The 16,896-nt window shown below is 46.0% G+C and overlaps 1 protein-coding gene across 3 annotated transcripts in view; it reads right to left on the bottom strand.

Annotated features, from left to right (window-relative positions):
* Positions 1-49: 49 nt before the first annotated feature.
* ulk2 (unc-51 like autophagy activating kinase 2) overlaps positions 50-16,896 on the bottom strand; it is a 32,447-nt gene continuing 15,600 nt past the window's right edge. For 2 of the 3 annotated variants that reach the window (XM_084673511.1, XM_084673510.1), the window contains 22 exons: positions 16,286-16,459; positions 15,909-15,982; positions 15,603-15,704; positions 15,446-15,504; positions 15,216-15,298; positions 15,056-15,106; positions 14,718-14,914; positions 13,953-14,121; positions 13,346-13,406; positions 10,157-10,306; positions 8,725-8,870; positions 8,503-8,586; positions 7,110-7,381; positions 6,366-6,547; positions 6,151-6,260; positions 5,631-5,768; positions 4,775-5,004; positions 4,451-4,629; positions 3,941-4,059; positions 3,692-3,849; positions 3,235-3,370; positions 50-2,698 (listed from right to left, as the gene is read on the bottom strand). In XM_084673511.1, the coding sequence (XP_084529637.1) occupies positions 2,634-2,698; positions 3,235-3,370; positions 3,692-3,849; positions 3,941-4,059; positions 4,451-4,629; positions 4,775-5,004; positions 5,631-5,768; positions 6,151-6,260; positions 6,366-6,547; positions 7,110-7,381; positions 8,503-8,586; positions 8,725-8,870; positions 10,157-10,306; positions 13,346-13,406; positions 13,953-14,121; positions 14,718-14,914; positions 15,056-15,106; positions 15,216-15,298; positions 15,446-15,504; positions 15,603-15,704; positions 15,909-15,982; positions 16,286-16,459 (2,939 nt within the window). In that variant the 3' untranslated portion in view covers positions 50-2,633. The remainder of the gene's footprint in view (positions 2,699-3,234; positions 3,371-3,691; positions 3,850-3,940; positions 4,060-4,450; positions 4,630-4,774; positions 5,005-5,630; positions 5,769-6,150; positions 6,261-6,365; positions 6,548-7,109; positions 7,382-8,502; positions 8,587-8,724; positions 8,871-10,156; positions 10,307-13,345; positions 13,407-13,952; positions 14,122-14,717; positions 14,915-15,055; positions 15,107-15,215; positions 15,299-15,445; positions 15,505-15,602; positions 15,705-15,908; positions 15,983-16,285; positions 16,460-16,896) is intronic. The other variant, XM_084673512.1, reaches the window with a different exon arrangement.

Genomic DNA, 16,896 nt, shown 5'->3' on the forward strand with positions numbered 1-16,896 from the left:
AAAAAGTTGTTTTACTCATTTAAATGATAAATAACAAGAAAGACACAAATTGTAATTTAAAATGTTCTTTTTAATAAACGAAGGCTGCATTTGTAGAGTTCCATAAAGAACAAATAGAAATGCCCCTGGTGTAACACAAATATCAAGTAAAACAACAACAATTCTCATTAAAAAATAGGAGCGTGGAAATTAGTTGCATTTTCATGGTCGGTTCAGGGGGTGGCTTGACCATCACAAGGGTTTGATATTAATATACATGTAGCTCGAGCTGGAGAGGCGCAAATAACTGGGTGCATACATTCATTCTACATCTCTACAGGTATGACATGTGCTTAGTACCAATGTTTTGCTTTAACAGTCCATCTTAAGTACTCTACTCTCCATTAACCATTGATACTGAGGGAGTGTGTTCCTAACTACTGCATGGCTATAGATAGATGCACGGGATTTGGTAAGATCCAGACAGGGTTTACTTCCTGTTCTTTTTTTTGTTCTGTCTTCACTTTGTATTGTAAAGGCTTTGTGTGGTGCGGAGTGCTCACTAGCAGGAGAAAAAGGGTACAGGAAAATAAACGCAAAAACAATCACAGACACTCTGATATGCTTATTTAAAAAAAGAACATCATCAAATAAGCCTAGTGGCCACGTTTTGCCAGTTTATGCATTTATACACACAAGAGTTTATTCACACTTGTACATAAGAAAACTAAAGAGGCTGCCCTCTTCATACCATACTTTAAAACAGGCTTATGATGCAACTCTTTTTCCATTATTGAATGTGTACCACTGGCCTTAAGCACAGCTAATGTGCACACACGCATACAAACAGCAAAACAGTGCTGCGAGCCCAGTGGAATGACTGAGGGGGGGTGGAAGGGACAGGACGCTGAGGAAACATGGATGGATGCTAGGCAGTGCCTCTTGACTTCAAATAGATATCAGATTCGATCTCCATGCAGAATACCAATATGTACAATAAATGAACAGTCCTTATTAAATGTATAGTTTAGGAGCTGCCAGTGTCACTGGCAGTCTTGTGCCAGACTAGGTCTTTAACCCCTTGGCAGAAGTGGGCAATGTGTATTACATTTGATGTACAAAAAAGTATTGTGCTCTTTGATTGATAGGCAGGGCATCCAATTACGTCCTCACTTCACTCCCCCCCCTCCCCGATCTCTCACTGTGCTCATACACGCATTCACTCACTCTGAGAAAACTAAATAAAATCACATGCACAACATACAAATATGTACATGTTCTGAAACATCAATTTCCTTGAAAGTCAGCTACAGTTATTAATGTATGAACATAAAAAAGTTTGTTTCTGTATTATTCAGTAAAATGAAACTCAAGGTAACTACTCAAGTAAATTGACCATCCCATTTATGAACCACCTGCTCATGACCCCGTCTATAAGATAGAGGGTTTATGCTGGTCTCCCCCTGAAATGTTTTCCGGGAGGGAAAGAAAGTCATGCCATTTTCACTGATGCCTCAGGTTTTCTGTGTCATTTATGTTTTGACATGGCATAGTTCTCCAAGAGGCCACCAGTAATGTGTGGATGTGTACAGAATGGACGTTTCTTCTTTAGGATAACCAACCCTTTTCCACACCAAGCAATGAGAGGGAGAGCTGATTCTGTGCAGGCAGGCATAGAGGGAGGGAGAGAGACCATCTCCCCCATCCTTTTTCAAGGAGCCCACCTGAGCTACAGCTCGCAGCCTTCACATTTATCTCACCGAAATCATTTCAGAATAAGTGTCCCCCACTTTTGACGATAAAGTGCTTCAGCTAAAACAACAACAACTAAAAGGACTAATTACAAATCTACAGGTTTCTTTGCTCTTCAGGCTTCTACCATGCTCACATCTGTCTGTAAGAACTGTACGTCTTCTCGTCCATACAAGTGTTTGTGCAACCTGTGTTTTTTTGATACAGTGTTTGATAGTTTGCATGTCTTTTGCTTTCCAAATCTCTTCTCTTTCATACTATAGGATGTCCAACAGGCAGGATAACATTGTTCTATTTGAACCAATAAATAATCACAAGAAAGGTCCAGAGTAAAAACAATCCTTATAATAAGAATAGCAAATTGTGTTAAAAGGGTCTGTTTTCCTAGACTGGTTAAGTCACCAGGACCACAAAAAGTCAGATTTTTTTCATGGTAAAAAAAAAAGAAGAAGAAAAAAAGGAACTAAATCCAGAGAGTAGGACAAATGTCACGTTTGATCTGGTGGTCTTTCCTCTGAATGTTGACGTTGACAGACATCGTGTTTAAGGTCAAGCAACAGAAGGATCCATGCGTTTACACCCTGTCCATATCTGGTTTAAGCCTCAATGAGTTTCAGGATCCGTTTTCATCTTTGGTAATGAGTTTTGTGCATCTTTCTCGCTCTTGGCTTTGAGTCCATGATGCAAACACAGGAGTAATACTATATGCTGAGTGGGTTTCCTTGATAATGAACAGGATAAAAAGAAAGTGCTTGGTCTGCTACAAAGAAAGATAATGTGGGTGTGTACTGTATGCGTGTGTCTATGTCTGTGTGTGTGGAGAGGGGGGATAACTGGGGAAACAGTGGTCCCTCTGGGCTTGTGACAGGTGCCCATCGGTGGGTGTGTGTGTGTGTGGTCTGCTATTCATACAGCGTGACGGTGCAGTAGCAGAGGGCTGAAATCCGTCGGTCCACACTGGCCTTGTCTGTGGAGAACACACACACACACAGAAAGGACAGTAAGACTACAAAGGGCCACATCGTAGCGGAGTAGAAAGTTACCATAGCACCTTGTTTCCATATACCCATAAACAACCTTTCAACATGTAACACAAACCTCCCAAACCGTCCAATTTCATTGCTTAAACCTTTGCAGCCACTCAGAAATAAAATAAATGGGCTGAAGTTGACTCAAGAGCTGACCAATCAGAACACCCATTACCTTGTTATCTCAATGACAATGGAAAACGAGACATGTATTTCACTAGTTATAAAAATAGGCATCTGTGCTACACTTCAGGCAAACACCTCTGAGAAAAGCCATTCCCACTGTTATTCAGCTCACACTTGAGCTAGACACTCTACAATTAGTCAATTGTAGTCAAAACAACTTGCAATCCAGGCTGTTTGTGCAAACAGAGACTGTTTTCATTAGATAATTGTAAGACCTTACATAAGATTATGGAGACAAAAAACGACACAACATGTATGTGTTTGTGTTATTGTGTTTGTCGATACTCACATTTGGCCACATTATCGATGTCTGCTGGGTCCTGGAGGATCTTGGACAGGCCCTCCAGCAACATGGCAGCTTTGTTGTAGCGGTAGGCTATGTCCTCCGTCTGCTGGAACATCTCATCCAGCGCTGCAGACTGCACCTGAGAGACAGACAGGTGGAGAGACAGAGAGAGAGAGACAGACAGAGAGAGAAGTGGAGAGAGAGAGAGACAGACACAGAGAGAGAGGTGGAGAGACATACAGAGAGAGAGACATACAGAGAGAGAGAGAGAGAGAGAGAGACAGACAGAGAGAGAGAGAGACAGACAGAGAGAGAGACACAGAGAGGTGGAGAGAGAGAAAGAGAGAGGCGGAGAGAGAGATTTGTATATTATGAAAAGGTTTAAAACAAATGTTCAAAAACATATGAATGATGTTTTCACATGAAGTATTTTTCGAAGCCGACTGTCTTCCTGCCTTACCATCTCCACGGCATGGTTGTAGATGAGCTTCTCCGCTGTCACACTGTTGATCTCGTCCACAAAGCGCTGCTTGTCGGAGAAGAAGTGGTTGAGTTTGTCGGTGAGGCGTCGACATAGAGAGATGCAGCTCTTGTAGCGCTCATTCAGACTTTTCACCACTGGAAGAAGGGAAAAAATGGGTTTCACTCATATGTGCCTAAATGAAATTGTGGTTGTCTTTGGCAGGGATGGTGTAGCAGTGTGTCTGACCTTGCTTGACAGCGGTGGAGGGGTTGAGCTTGGCAGATTTGATCTGAGCCTTGGCCAGGTGGAGGGAGGAGGCCAGGAGCTGAGCAGCCTTCATATACAGCACCAGCTGCTCCACCTGCCTGGAAGGGGGGAACCACAACAACACATTGTTATTCATGTTATCATCTTTGTATCACGTTCCATTATGGAAGTAGTCTGACATTGGCAGATCAATTTGCAAATTTGTATTAGTCTGGAACATCTCAGTTCATTTTTGGTTTTCCAAGAGGCGTTTATCAGCCAGAATAAATAAACCACAAGCCCGCATGCTGGTCTGCTTCCCAGGCTATTATTGAACACTAAACTAACTTGAGTAAAGTAAATTTAGAGCTGTGCTTTAACAACCATTCAATTCATATCATAATCTTTGTGGTTTTCATTAAATGATATGGTTATTATAATATACAAATATGATTTAACCATTATGTAATGTTTGAGTTTCATGTTGGTAAGTAACGACTCCTCCCTTACCCCCACTCCTTGCTGAGCTGGCTGATCTGGTCCACAACCACGCTCTCCTGAGGGGGGTAGAGGGAGGCGGCAGACACCCCGAGGTCGGCCCCGCCGGTTCGGACAGCAGCAATCTCCAGCACACAGTCCGTGAAGGACAGCATCATCCGCAGGTGCATCAGGGTATCTGTGTGCTCCCGCTGTGCATGCACATACATGGTCACATCACTGATCACAACGACCAGCTTCAATAGACCCATGTCATATTTCTGCTGCTAAAAAGGATTCTGTTTTAATTAAAGATCTCCGAGTCAACAATTGCCACCATCTTGATCCCTGCCTCACCTCCATGAGGGTCTCCTCTGGGAGCTCCGGGGCCTCGAAGGTGATGAAGCCATCCAGGCTGGGCGGGGAGGTGCCGTAGGGGACGTAGCGCAGACTGCTGGGGCCGGCCTCGGCCCCCGAACCCCCGGAGACACCTGGCGGGGAGGTGCCGATGGCCATGCCGGGGGGAGAGCCCACGTACACACGTCCGCTGGTGGAACACAGGGAGCCTGCAGAGCTGTTGGAGCCCACTAGAGGGAGGGGGGAGAGACAGAGAGAGAGAGAGAGAGACAGAGACAGAGACAGAGAGAGAGAGAGAGAGAGAGAGAGAGAGACAGAGACAGACAGAGACAGAGACAGAGACAGACACAGAGACAGAGACAGACACAGAGACAGAGACAGAGAGAGAGAGAGAGAGGGGGAAATAGGGAGTGTTAACAATAAAATGGTAGATATTGATATATAGATATCTTTGGTACTATCTTTTTAAAAGGTTGTTGTCAAGTTGTTGTTGATGATTAAAATAAAGAGAAAGAAATGTGTTTTAAAGATCTGTTCATAGAAACAGGGGAGAAAATGGGAGAAAATGGGCTGGTATTCTTCTGATGGTACAGCTATACAAGGGGGAGGATCACAACATACAACACAGGACACTTAGCAGCAGCTGGATAGCTGAGGGCTGTGGAATGGCTGCCCGTCTTCCCTTTCACAGATGGGTGGAATGGTTAGATTAGTACTGCTCTAATATTAAGCTTGCAGTGCAATGCTATGTAGCCACTAGCGGTTAGCATTCAATGCAGATTAGTTCTGGACTGGGGGGTGTAGTTAGAGGGAGCCTGGCATAAGAGTTGTCCGCTAGCCCAGTGAGCGGTCTCACCTGATGTGGTGCGTGGCCGGGTGCCCAGGTGGCTGCAGGTAGGGGGGGTGCTGCTGTTGGGGGGCGAGCCCACGGTGAAGAGGACGGTTCGGGGACTCGCCGCCCCGCCCTGAGCCAGCCCACAAGGTCCTGCTGGGGCTGGGGGAGGGAGGGTGTGGTGTCATTCACACTCACAGCCAATCAAGCTTTCTGTTATACAGGAACTGCCTGCCCAGAACGGCAAATCACGTGCGAGTCATGCAGGGTGTGAAGCTAAAAGCATAAAGGCTGGTGGGTGTCCTTCCCATTAACGTTGTTTAAAGGTTAAACAACAGATATGTTTACTCCTAACTAGGCTGCTAATGGTTAGTTCATGAGCAATTTTCCACTCATAGATAGCAACTACTTCTCTATTGAACTTCTCTAGAAAGAAGTATTACACCCATACGGAACGCCCCTCGTGATTCATGACAAATATTGCGGATTTCGGAATCACAATGGGGGTAACCAAAATAATATGGCAGGTTGAGTGTGTGTGTACCTGTATCCATGGGTCGTTCTGTGTTGAGGCTGTCTGTGCTGCCCTGATATGCCTGTCCGCCCAGCGTGATCCTAACTGGATGCTCAGAAAGCCGCCCAGTGCTTACAGACCTGGAAACGAAAACACCACAATATGAAAAAGAGGAAGATGTACATGTATAACAGAGAAAGAGAGCGAGAGAGCTTCAGGGATGGAGATCCATAGCCTCCCCTCACCTTCCGAAGGTGGTTCTGCTGGCCTCGGGGGCAGACTGGCGCCCACTGGGGTAGGGGGTGCAATGGTGGGCACAGATGTCCCGGGCGTCTGCCAGGGTCTTGGTGGGCGTGGGGCTGTCTGCCAGGGCCATTAGATTACAGGACGCCTGGGTTTTAGGGATTTTGAATGGAGCCGAGATAGTCTACAATGGGAGATGAGAGAAGATGGTCAGGATGTAATAATACAATACCTTTGGCCTGAGGGGGAAATTGAGGCTCTACTGTATTCCTAAGTGTCCACCCATGGTTTTTAATTTGCAGAGAAGCGGGTACAGTGATAGACTCAGCTGAACAAAGAGAACAGCAACACTTCATACTCCTGATCTCTTCTCTGATTCTACCACTCTGTACCAGCCTCTCTGCAAATTAAAAACCATGTGTGGAAGGGCTTTCTCATGGACTGCTCTTACACTGTGAAACTCACTACCTGTTTCCATCAGAAAGGCTCCTTTGCTTGGCAAATTTAAGGATTTACTTAAAACTTACCTTTTTAATTTGGTTTTGATATTTTTATTGACAGATTTTGACTGTGCTGTTGTGCTTTGAGTGCATGAAAGGTGCATTACAACCCAAATGTTTTATTATTATCATTATTATTATGAAACAACCAACCAATAGACACGTGGCATTCTATGTTCTTTTTATAGGTTGGATATGCCAACCCAAAAGAATACACAACCCCTGTCTCCTATGAACTTAACCCACCTTGGTGGGGGAGCCAATGATGGTGGGCAGTGGGGACTTCTGCAGCCAATCAGAGGAGCGCGGGGAGGAGCCCAGGTGCTTGGTGGGGGAAGTGCCGAGGTTTGCAGGACGTCCGAACTGGGGCGAGTGGCTGGGTGGGTAGTTGGAGGCAGTGGGCTGGATGGGGTCTGACAGCTGCTTGTGGAGCTTCTGCCTGCTCGGGCAGACGTCCGTTAGGGTGGGGGAGCTCTGGAGTCGAGCCCCCAGCAACTGGGAGGACGGCACTGGGGAGCCTGGGATACACAGGCAGCAACGATTAGACATTTTGGGATAGACAAACCTTTACAAACTATTGTATTGTAAACAAACTTTACTGACTACTGCCACATTATTGTTTTCTCATGAGTACAAATACAGCCAGAGTGATACAATTTAGTAGTATAGGAGGGTAGATATTAAAATGATTTTGTTTGTGTCAGTCACTTTGATATACCAGCTACCAATGCACCACTAGATGGCACTACAGTCCACAAATGAATGTACAGTACAGTATTTCCCCCCCTCCTGTACACTCAGTCCACAATAGCAGCTGAGTCAGCTGAGTTCATGTTTTTATTAGCTACTTGCTCATCCAGGGATTGCTACTGCTAAGATGCAGAAACATTTAAAAGCCTGGAATATTCTGTCCGGCTTTCTTTCTGGGTCATAAAGTCTGGGGGTTTTCTATCAACAGCAAAGGCTAAAGTACAGTAAATACCTAGACTGTAATGTTTTGGCAGTGAGACGTTATTATATAGCGGATTCAACCTTTATGGTGCTTATCATGGTGGTAACAATAGCAACAGGGCCCTGGATACAAACAACTGACATGCTTCTGAGATGTGCAGTGGTGTTTTGGAGGGAGGGGGTGGGGGGTTCCAGCTGGTTATAACCCAGAATGTTAATAGAACACCAGTTAGGTAATAAAATAAATAAAAGGATCTGACGAAAGGTCTGTTGTCAAAAACAGTGTGTAACGCAGGAAAGGTACTACTGAGACTGTAAAAACCTTAGTTATGTTCCTTTTGACATTGAATAGATTTAAAAACATATTGGTTCTGTATACATGTCAGGGTGACTGTTAGCACTGTAGTTTGGCCGTAGTTCCAATGTACAAGTAACACTGGTTACTTTTGGTTAGTTAGTTACAGGCTAAAGGGTAGGGGAAGCCTGACAGTTAGCCTAGCAATGCTAGTGACAGTTATCCTAGCATTGCTACTGACAGCTTAGCATTGCTACTGACAGTTAGCCTAGCATTGCCACTGACAGATAGCCTAGCATTGCTTCAGAATGTTAGACTAAAATTGCCACTGACTGTTAGCCTAGCATTGACACTGTTAGCCTAGCATTGCCACTGACTGTTAACCTAACTAACCTCCAGAGGAGCTGCGACTGCGGGACTCGTGGCCCTGAGGATGTCCACAGCAACAGTGGCCCAGCTGTTCAGGGATGGTGCCCACTGCAAAAGACACAAACACAGACCTTTGAGGGCAAGTCGACATACTCCCACAGGGCTGTGAAAGGCTTTGATAGCTGTGAAGGGATTTTGGATGTGGGCATTAGGAGGACAACGAGACATGTCTGGGCATGTTCCTACCTAGAGGAGAGGGCGAGTAAGGGCGGGAGCTGCCTGTGGAGAGACGTCGTCCCACTGTTTGGGCGGTGTCAGCCGAGCTGGGGGACCCAGAGCCCACCTTTGGGAAGCCCATGGGGCTAGTGTTGGAGCGTCTCACGGTGCCAGACCTGGAGAGATCACAACATAGAAACTGGGTCAAGTTTTTAAGCTGACAGGAAAAGTCATACATGACACAAATGACAACACAAATGTCATGTAAACATTAAAACCACTCCTATTTCCTCAAGCAGTCACACTTAACATGAAATAACACATCAACATAGACCAGACTGACATTAAAAGCCATTAGACATATTGACGACAGAGTAGATTCAAATGTCTCTAAGCTCAGCCCCCTGAACTCTTTCACCCTCAATTTTTGTTTTGATTGGCTCAAGTTTCATCTCAGAGCTTTTCAACTGACATCATTCAACTGCCAACACAACCTCGTCATACTGCAAGACCTCAGACACAGCCGTTAGCCTGTGAATAACAAGCATGTCTCAACTTTTGCGGCACAGACTGCCAGTACGCTTCTCTTTTTTCCAGTCTCTCTCACGCTTTCTCTCAGTCTTTGTGGTTCCCATGTGGAAGCCACTTTTCCGTCTATGGAGTTAGCTTACCATGCTAGTTGTTGGCACTTTCACATTCATCCATGTGAATTGGTGCCGAGTTCTCTCTAAGTGCTAACTCGCTACCTGAGTCCTACCTGGGTCAAACAGATACAGGGTGTCTGCAACAAGAACTTGTAATCCTCCGTGAAAATCTCAGACAGACAGAAAGGGACAGGTGCCCAGTAGAGTGGGACAGCAGCAGGTGGGGCCGGCTGGCTGGGAGTCAGTAGCCGATCAAGCTTTGGGGCCTTGGGGGAATGGGGGTGGGGGTACTGTGGAGTTACTCCAGGAACGATGTGCTGATGCTAATCCCCAAAGCTAAGACTGGCCACAGGAGTGATCAGCACAGCAACCAAAAAACGGAGGATAAACACACAACACGCTCCCTGTGTGGCACTGTTTATCTTGTGTTGAGATGAGAAGTCAAGGGAGCTTATCCTCCGATAAGAGGATACACAAGACAAGACCCTTTCTTTCTCTTCCCTCCCCACTTATTTTGTCTTATAAACATTCCCCCCACCTTGCAGAAAACAGACATTTGGTATCACACAAAAAGCCAGTAAACTAAAAACGTGTGAAATGCTTTAAGGCTGTTGCAATAACCCACAACACTTACCACAACGTTCCAACCCGGTGAGTCAACAAAGACAATAGTGAGAGGACCCGCCAGGTACTAAACATGCATCATTAGCTGAATCATCCATAAAAACACAGAACAAAACATTCACAAGAAGCCTCTGAAGAACCACCCAGGGAAGGGCCTCTTTTCAATCCTTTCACCCAGCTGAAGTGTTTCTCACCTGGGGGAGCCATAGAGTGTGGTGGTAGGGCTGCTGGAGAGGTTCTGTTTGATGCGCTGGTAGTTGCGCACCTGGGTGGGCACGGGGATGGGGGTGGTCTCAGCCCGCGGAGACACCATGGGGGTCTGTCCAGTGGCGGACTGTGGCTGCCTGGGGGGAGAAAGGGAGAGAGGAGGGCCGTTAGAAAGTGGGGTTGCTGTAGCTGCCAAAGTTGTACCATATCTTCAGGTCTGTCAACAAGCTCCATAATAATTCCCACCGTTTAGTCTTTGTATGTTGTTGTTGTTATCGTGCTAAAGTAGAGGGACTAGCATATCTGTGTCCCTAAGAGTTCTTTGTTTCCGTTACTGAGCCAACATTTTCTACTGAAGCCGACTGAGTAACTATAAAGTTCAGCCCTGTAGGAAAAGGGGCTGTCACAGAGCAAAATGGGCCAGGCTTCTATGTCAACACACTGGGCACCAGCAAATCAACTGTGAGCAGGGGAGGGACTAGGGGCAGGCCTACATGAAATGTGCTCTGTGAGCTCAGCCAATCGAAAGCTCTACATCGGCCCGTCATTATAAAACAGACACCAGGCCCAGAGCAGAAAAAAAGCTCATTAGCATTCCCTTTGTTATTCCAACGGGTACAAAATGTTCCCGGACGAGACAGCCATGAGTGGGTCACCCATAGGGGAGGACAGCTTACTGTAGAATGACATGGGGGGACAGAAAAAGGGAGAAGTGTATGGTATACAGAACAAGCACAGTGGAATGGGAGCCTGTATTGTGTAAGGAGGTGGTGAGCAGGGGAGGGTCTCAGCAAGGCAGACGGGTGACGGATACACGTGAGGCACGCGAGTGTGTGCAGATGTGCAGTGCAGGCTGACACTCAGACAAAGGAGTACACTCTGTGTGGTTCAGGATTCTGAGAAAGAAATCCTAACACAAATTATATTTTGTTTATCTCCACCTCCAAGTACTAGCAAAATCCGAGAAGTTAACCAGTGATTGTTGTATAAAAGACAGAGATTGTATGCGGTAAACAAACTAAGAGGAGCATGCATCCTTCACCAGGCTGAGACATCTGCTTGTGTTAAAAGCAGAAGCCAGTCTAGCAATATACAGCTTCTGAGGGGTAGAGGTGTTAAGTGAGGTGTCACCATACATAACAAAAGACACACTGTAGGTCATGAGACATACTTCTTTGAAAGGAGTGAGGGAGAGTGGAGGAAGAGTGAGTGTGCAAGCCAGCTAGCTTCACTGTTGACCTGGTTTCCTGGCTGCCTAGAGGGGGATGGCAGCACAGCAATCCTGCACATTTGAATCTCTGCCATCCCCCCTCCTCCTCTCAGTCATCTTGGGCAGCAGCTCACCCCCCACCCTCTCTCTTTCCTCAGCCATCTCTGCATCATTCTCTCGTCTATAATCAGACATCTATCTTTTCTATCCACAGGCTCGCCCTGATTCCCTTTCCTTCATATTCCGCTTCCTCCATCCATCTCTATCCTACATTGTATTCTCCTCTCTCTCATGCCTTCTCCTCGTCTGCTCCTTCTCGGTAATCGATGAAAGAAAGGGGCGAGAAAAGAAGTAAACATGCCCCTGGGGTGGACATGGAACAAAACAGTCCTGTGATTCAGAGGAACAGTGTGATGTACGTGTGTGTGTGGTTAAGGGGGATCCTTAAGGGGTGGAAGATGGGTTCTCTGGCACAGATATTGTTTGCCTACCCCACGCATATCACCTATATCATAAACGTTTACTATACCATGACATGATGGGGCAGAGATGGGGGCGAGATGGGGGAAGCAGGTGAAAGGCACAACATGAATGAAGAGGAGAGATCAACAGAGAGAGCAGTTGCTAAAGATACATACAGTATAGAGAAAACATGACTCACTTCTTTGTATTTTCAGTGAAGAGAAACAGTTATGGGACACTTTCCCAGGGCTAATTTCAACAGTGGACAAACAACAGCACATTGAAAAACAAAAAAACAGGAGAGTTTGGAGGGGTGGACACCATTGTTTGTCTGGCTTTGGGTGAGTCCAAAACGGAGGTCAAACTATTTTCAGAGCAGGTGGGGGCACATTGGAGTGGAGGAAGCAGCTCAGTAGATGGGGCAAAAAGCTTTGTTTGTTGTGCGTGTGTCTGTCTGAGGGGCATACAAACTCGGCTCAAGTTTCCATAATGTTAGCAGTCACGTTTACTGACTGCTACTTCCTATTTTCAAAAGCGAAATGGGACCTACACCCAAGCGTGCACATGCACATTCTATTCTTGGTCTTAGAGGATTGTTCAGTTGTTAGCTTGATATTGCGAAATCTTCAGCCATCTACATTTCTGATTCAGTGCAGATTTAGAAGACAAATACACACAATTTTGACACTAAACAATATGGCTCACTAAATGGATAAACAGATTTAGCTGATATAAATAGAATCTTCTTCATAATCTCGTAGTGTGAAAAGAGAGAGTGAAACACCAGCCAGTTTATAAATAGGTGTGTCCATGTTGAGTAGATCAAATGCACTTACTCATGCAGGGGGCTCATTCACAGTTATGTGAACACACACATCCCCACAAAAATAGCAGCAGCCACTCCAACACTGGTTCTGATTACCACCAGTTATTCTGTCTGTATTTAGCTTTGATCTACCTCAAACCTTCCCAGTATACTGTTTACTGGTATGCAACTGTATTTCATCAGTCAGTCATCATCAGTGTCATAATAAAAAAACACCAACAACCACTCGAGTTCAGGTTTAAGTTCAAGTTCCCTAATGTATCTAGAGATTCAGTACACAAGGCTGTTTTTAAAAGTGATTTCATAGAATGTTTCCATGACGTCCGTATGCGGATAAAAAATAGGACATTGAGTGCAGGCCTGTGAGGTCGGATTGCACAGAGTCAACACAGGGGTGACCAGGTCTGTGACTGTGTGACTGGAGCTGGGTTCATGTGTTCTGCTGTTCTCTGGCCTAGTGTACGTGTGTCTGTCTGTGTGTGTGTGTGTGTGTGTGGGGGGGGGGTCTTATCTCATGTGATTTTGATGTGAGAGCAGAGAAACAAGGTCCCTTTAAAGTGATATAGTGTGTGTGTGTGTGTGTGTGTGTGTACCCCGGAACAAACAGGTGCACACACAAACAAACTGAAAAACAGGTGATGGACTAGGCTTAGTGTGTGTGTGTGTTTGTGAACTCACCCTCCACACATAAGGAACTCGCTGGATGGCCGGCGTCCTACTGCTCCCATTGGCTGGTCGTCTGAGGTATAGGAGGAGAGTAGTGAGCCAAACCAAATACATCAGAGGAGACACCATGACGCTACAGTAATAATCATCATCAACTATTTAATCAATGTTTAGCCACTCAAACAGGCAGAAGGGTAGATGTTGTGAGTTGCTCAACTGTCAAGCAGATGCCATAGGAGAGAAAGAGAGAGAGTGAGAAGAAGAGACCAAATCGAAAGTGTGTGAGTGTATATGCTTCAGCAGGTGCTTCGTATGAGTTGAAGCAGATGCATTTTGAGTGTTGTCAGTAATGACTGTCTGAGGGTGAGCAGGTGTTCAGTATGAACATCTACTTTGTTAGTTGTGCGGCATGTGTGTGTGGGGGAGGTGTGTGTGTAGGGAGTGCCTATTGGCAAGTTGCTGAAAACATAAAAGTGTATGAGTGGGGTTTGCATGTGATCAGCCATATGGGCTGCAGAGTATGTAGCTGTGTGTGTGTGTGTGTGTGTGTCAATTTATGTCTGCATGTGTGACTGTGTTCATGTACCCGAGTGTGTTTGCTTGTGCTGCTCCTACTTACAGTTCTCTGTAGAGAGGTGTGGTACGAGGACAAAGTCATCTGTGTCGCTGGAGGAGTTCTTGCTGCTGGTGCTGCCTCCAGACTCCTTAGACAGCTGCAGGTAGCTGGGGGGGCCCAGGGGGGGCGACGACAGGCCGTCCTCAGGCAACGTCTGCATGTCCGGGAGAGACTGGACAAGCGAAAGAGAGTTAGTCTGAGATGGGGTTCTTAAGTGTGTGTGTGTGTGTGTTTGATTTTGTGTGTGTGTGTTGAGTGTGTTTGTTGTAGTGCAAATTAGAGTTGGATTTGTGTGAATGGTGTGCACATAAAGGAATGAAGGTTGTAGGGTTGTGATTGTGTGTGAAGTATGTGTGAGTAAGTGTGTGTGAGATTCAGTGTGCCTACATATTTGAGGGGAGGGGAGGGGAGTGAAGGAAGAGAAGAGGATTAAGTTCTGAGTGATTGAGAGGGCTCAAGGACCTGGACAATACAATAATGGAGCCAGACTGGGCTGTGCTGGCTGTCAGACTAATGTAATCGGAGCATTATGAGGAAAAATTACATCCTGGGAAATTCAGTTTCAAAACTTTCTCACTTCAACTCAGCGAAAAATCTGTCGACATGGCAACCGCTTTTCACTGGACAGAAAAATGCATAGTTATGGCCTATACAAGATGCTACATGAAAAAAAAAATGTGCTATTAAGTATCAATTCGAAATGGTATTGCTAAATATTGAGGAATAGGAATAATAGCCATAGCGAGGTAAGTGTTGAGGGCCACTCACGGGTGGGGAGTTGTAACGGACAGAGGGCGAGCTGCCACAGGAGCTGTCCATCACAGCACCAGGGTGGCTGGGGGCCATCACAGCACCAGGGTGGCTGGGGGCCATCACAGCACCAGGGTGGCTGGGGGCCATCACAGCACCAGGGTGGCTGGGGGCCATCACAGCACCAGGGTGGCTGGGGACCGGAACCGGACACGCTGCCACGGGAAGAGAAGAAAACACACGTGAAGGGCAAACCCTGTGAGAATACCACAGCTTGTTCTCCTAATCAAGTTTTTTGTTATTGTTGTTGGAATATCATTTTTCTTTAGGTATTCTGTATTTCTCCTCCAACTTACATTTTTTTATGGTGGATGACGGATCTAGGAAAGGATGGCTGAAAAACATGTCTGTGACAAAGGAGGAATACCATGTTACATACTGTAGAAGTGGACACCAATTATAATCTACCCCATAAATTCCTTCCTGCCTATGGAGGAAATGATGTCAGGGACTTACCAAAGTCCATCCGGTCCTTCTGGTTCCTCTGCAGCAGGCCTAGCAACAGGTCACCAAGGGGAGGAGATGTCTCCCTTGGGAGGCTGGGAAATGGACACAATGATTGGTCATGTTACTTTATATAGGCTAATGAAGGCTATTATAGCATCTATGTAACAGTTGATGCTGACAGCTGTATTTTTGCCTCAAGGTCCCCGTCTTAACCCATATGTTGTGGTACTATAACCTACATGGGCTGCAGAGTCTTGTTCTTCTCATAAAACATCCTTAGATCTTGGGGACTGTTGGCCTACAGGCAGATAACACATGTATTCAACACACATCTGACACAAACCCATGCAACAACATGGCCACCGTTTCCCACCTGGCCAGGCCTACGGTGCCTACCTGGAAAGGGGGCTTCCCTACAAGACACTGGTAGATGACCGTCCCGATGCTCCACAGGTCTGCTTTGGCGTCGTAGTTCTGGGACATGATGACCTCTGGGGCCTGAGGAGGGGGGTGTGGGGTTAGGGAGAGGGGGGGGGGGCAAAGGTTAGGATCGGGGAGCATCTGCAGGTTAGAAAATCCTGGAAGTACTAAAAGCAGAGCTGTCCTTGGGTTCCAGAGTGTTGCCTGTAGACACACAGACAAATCTACGCAAAGGCAGACATTTAAACAGCCTGGCACACGGCGTCTTCACGTCCCACTCACCATGTACATGGGGGACCCACACAGTGTGGCAGCCATCATGTTGCTCTGGAGGTATCGTGCAAAGCCAAAGTCAGCTGCAGAGAGAGACACCAAACAACCCAGTCAGCTCGTCTTTGTATTAATAGTAACATAAACCACTATTGTGGGAGTGTTACGACTGCTGTGGTTCTCAGTGCTTGGAGAGAAAGTCTAGAAACAATGGAACTCTCATATATTACCCTAACCCCCCACCCACACCCACACACACAAACCAGTGTATGAGATTATTAACAATAACTCAAAATGTAACCCTTGTGCTTCCCACCAGAAGCCTTATATGTCAACATGTGATTTGGTCTCAAATAGAAAACGAGTCCATACGGTGGAAAGGCGGTCACCTATTTTGATGCGGATGCCGCTAATGCTGGACTTCCTGCGGCCCACGTAGGACAGCAGAATGTTCTGGGGCTTGAGGTCGCGGTGGATGATCCCCTTGCTGTTCAGGATGCGCATGGCGGCTGCAATCTGCTGCAGGAAGACCCGCAGGGTGTCTTCTCGCAGGGTCCCCTTGGCTGGTGGGTGGGGGGGGGGGGAAACAACTACATTACCCAAGATGCATTGCCATCTAGCTTTACGATGTCCAAGATAGTTGTATATTTTACAATGTGAAACAATTTCCATTCTTTCAAGTCAGGCCTAATAATACTGGTTTCTTGCAGTACATTTGATGAAGGTATGATGAGTTACCTCTAAAACTGCTTATAACTAGATTTATTTCCTGTTGCTAATAACTCTGTTCCTTAACATGCATCATCTTGTGCCAAACGTCATTAAACACCAGACATGAAACACCCTTGGATTAATTGTCATATCATTGTGCCGGTTGGATGCACTCAAGTCTGCCTAATGGACAGACTTCAATTAAAATGCCTTGATTTACAAATGAATGACTAATGCATTGTAATATGCTGACAGTGAAATAACAAAAACACATGACCAAACACAACAC

This window comes from Hypomesus nipponensis, chromosome 15 (assembly GCF_054491055.1).
Source record: "Hypomesus nipponensis isolate SF chromosome 15, ASM5449105v1, whole genome shotgun sequence".
Lineage (NCBI taxonomy): Eukaryota > Metazoa > Chordata > Actinopteri > Osmeriformes > Osmeridae > Hypomesus > Hypomesus nipponensis.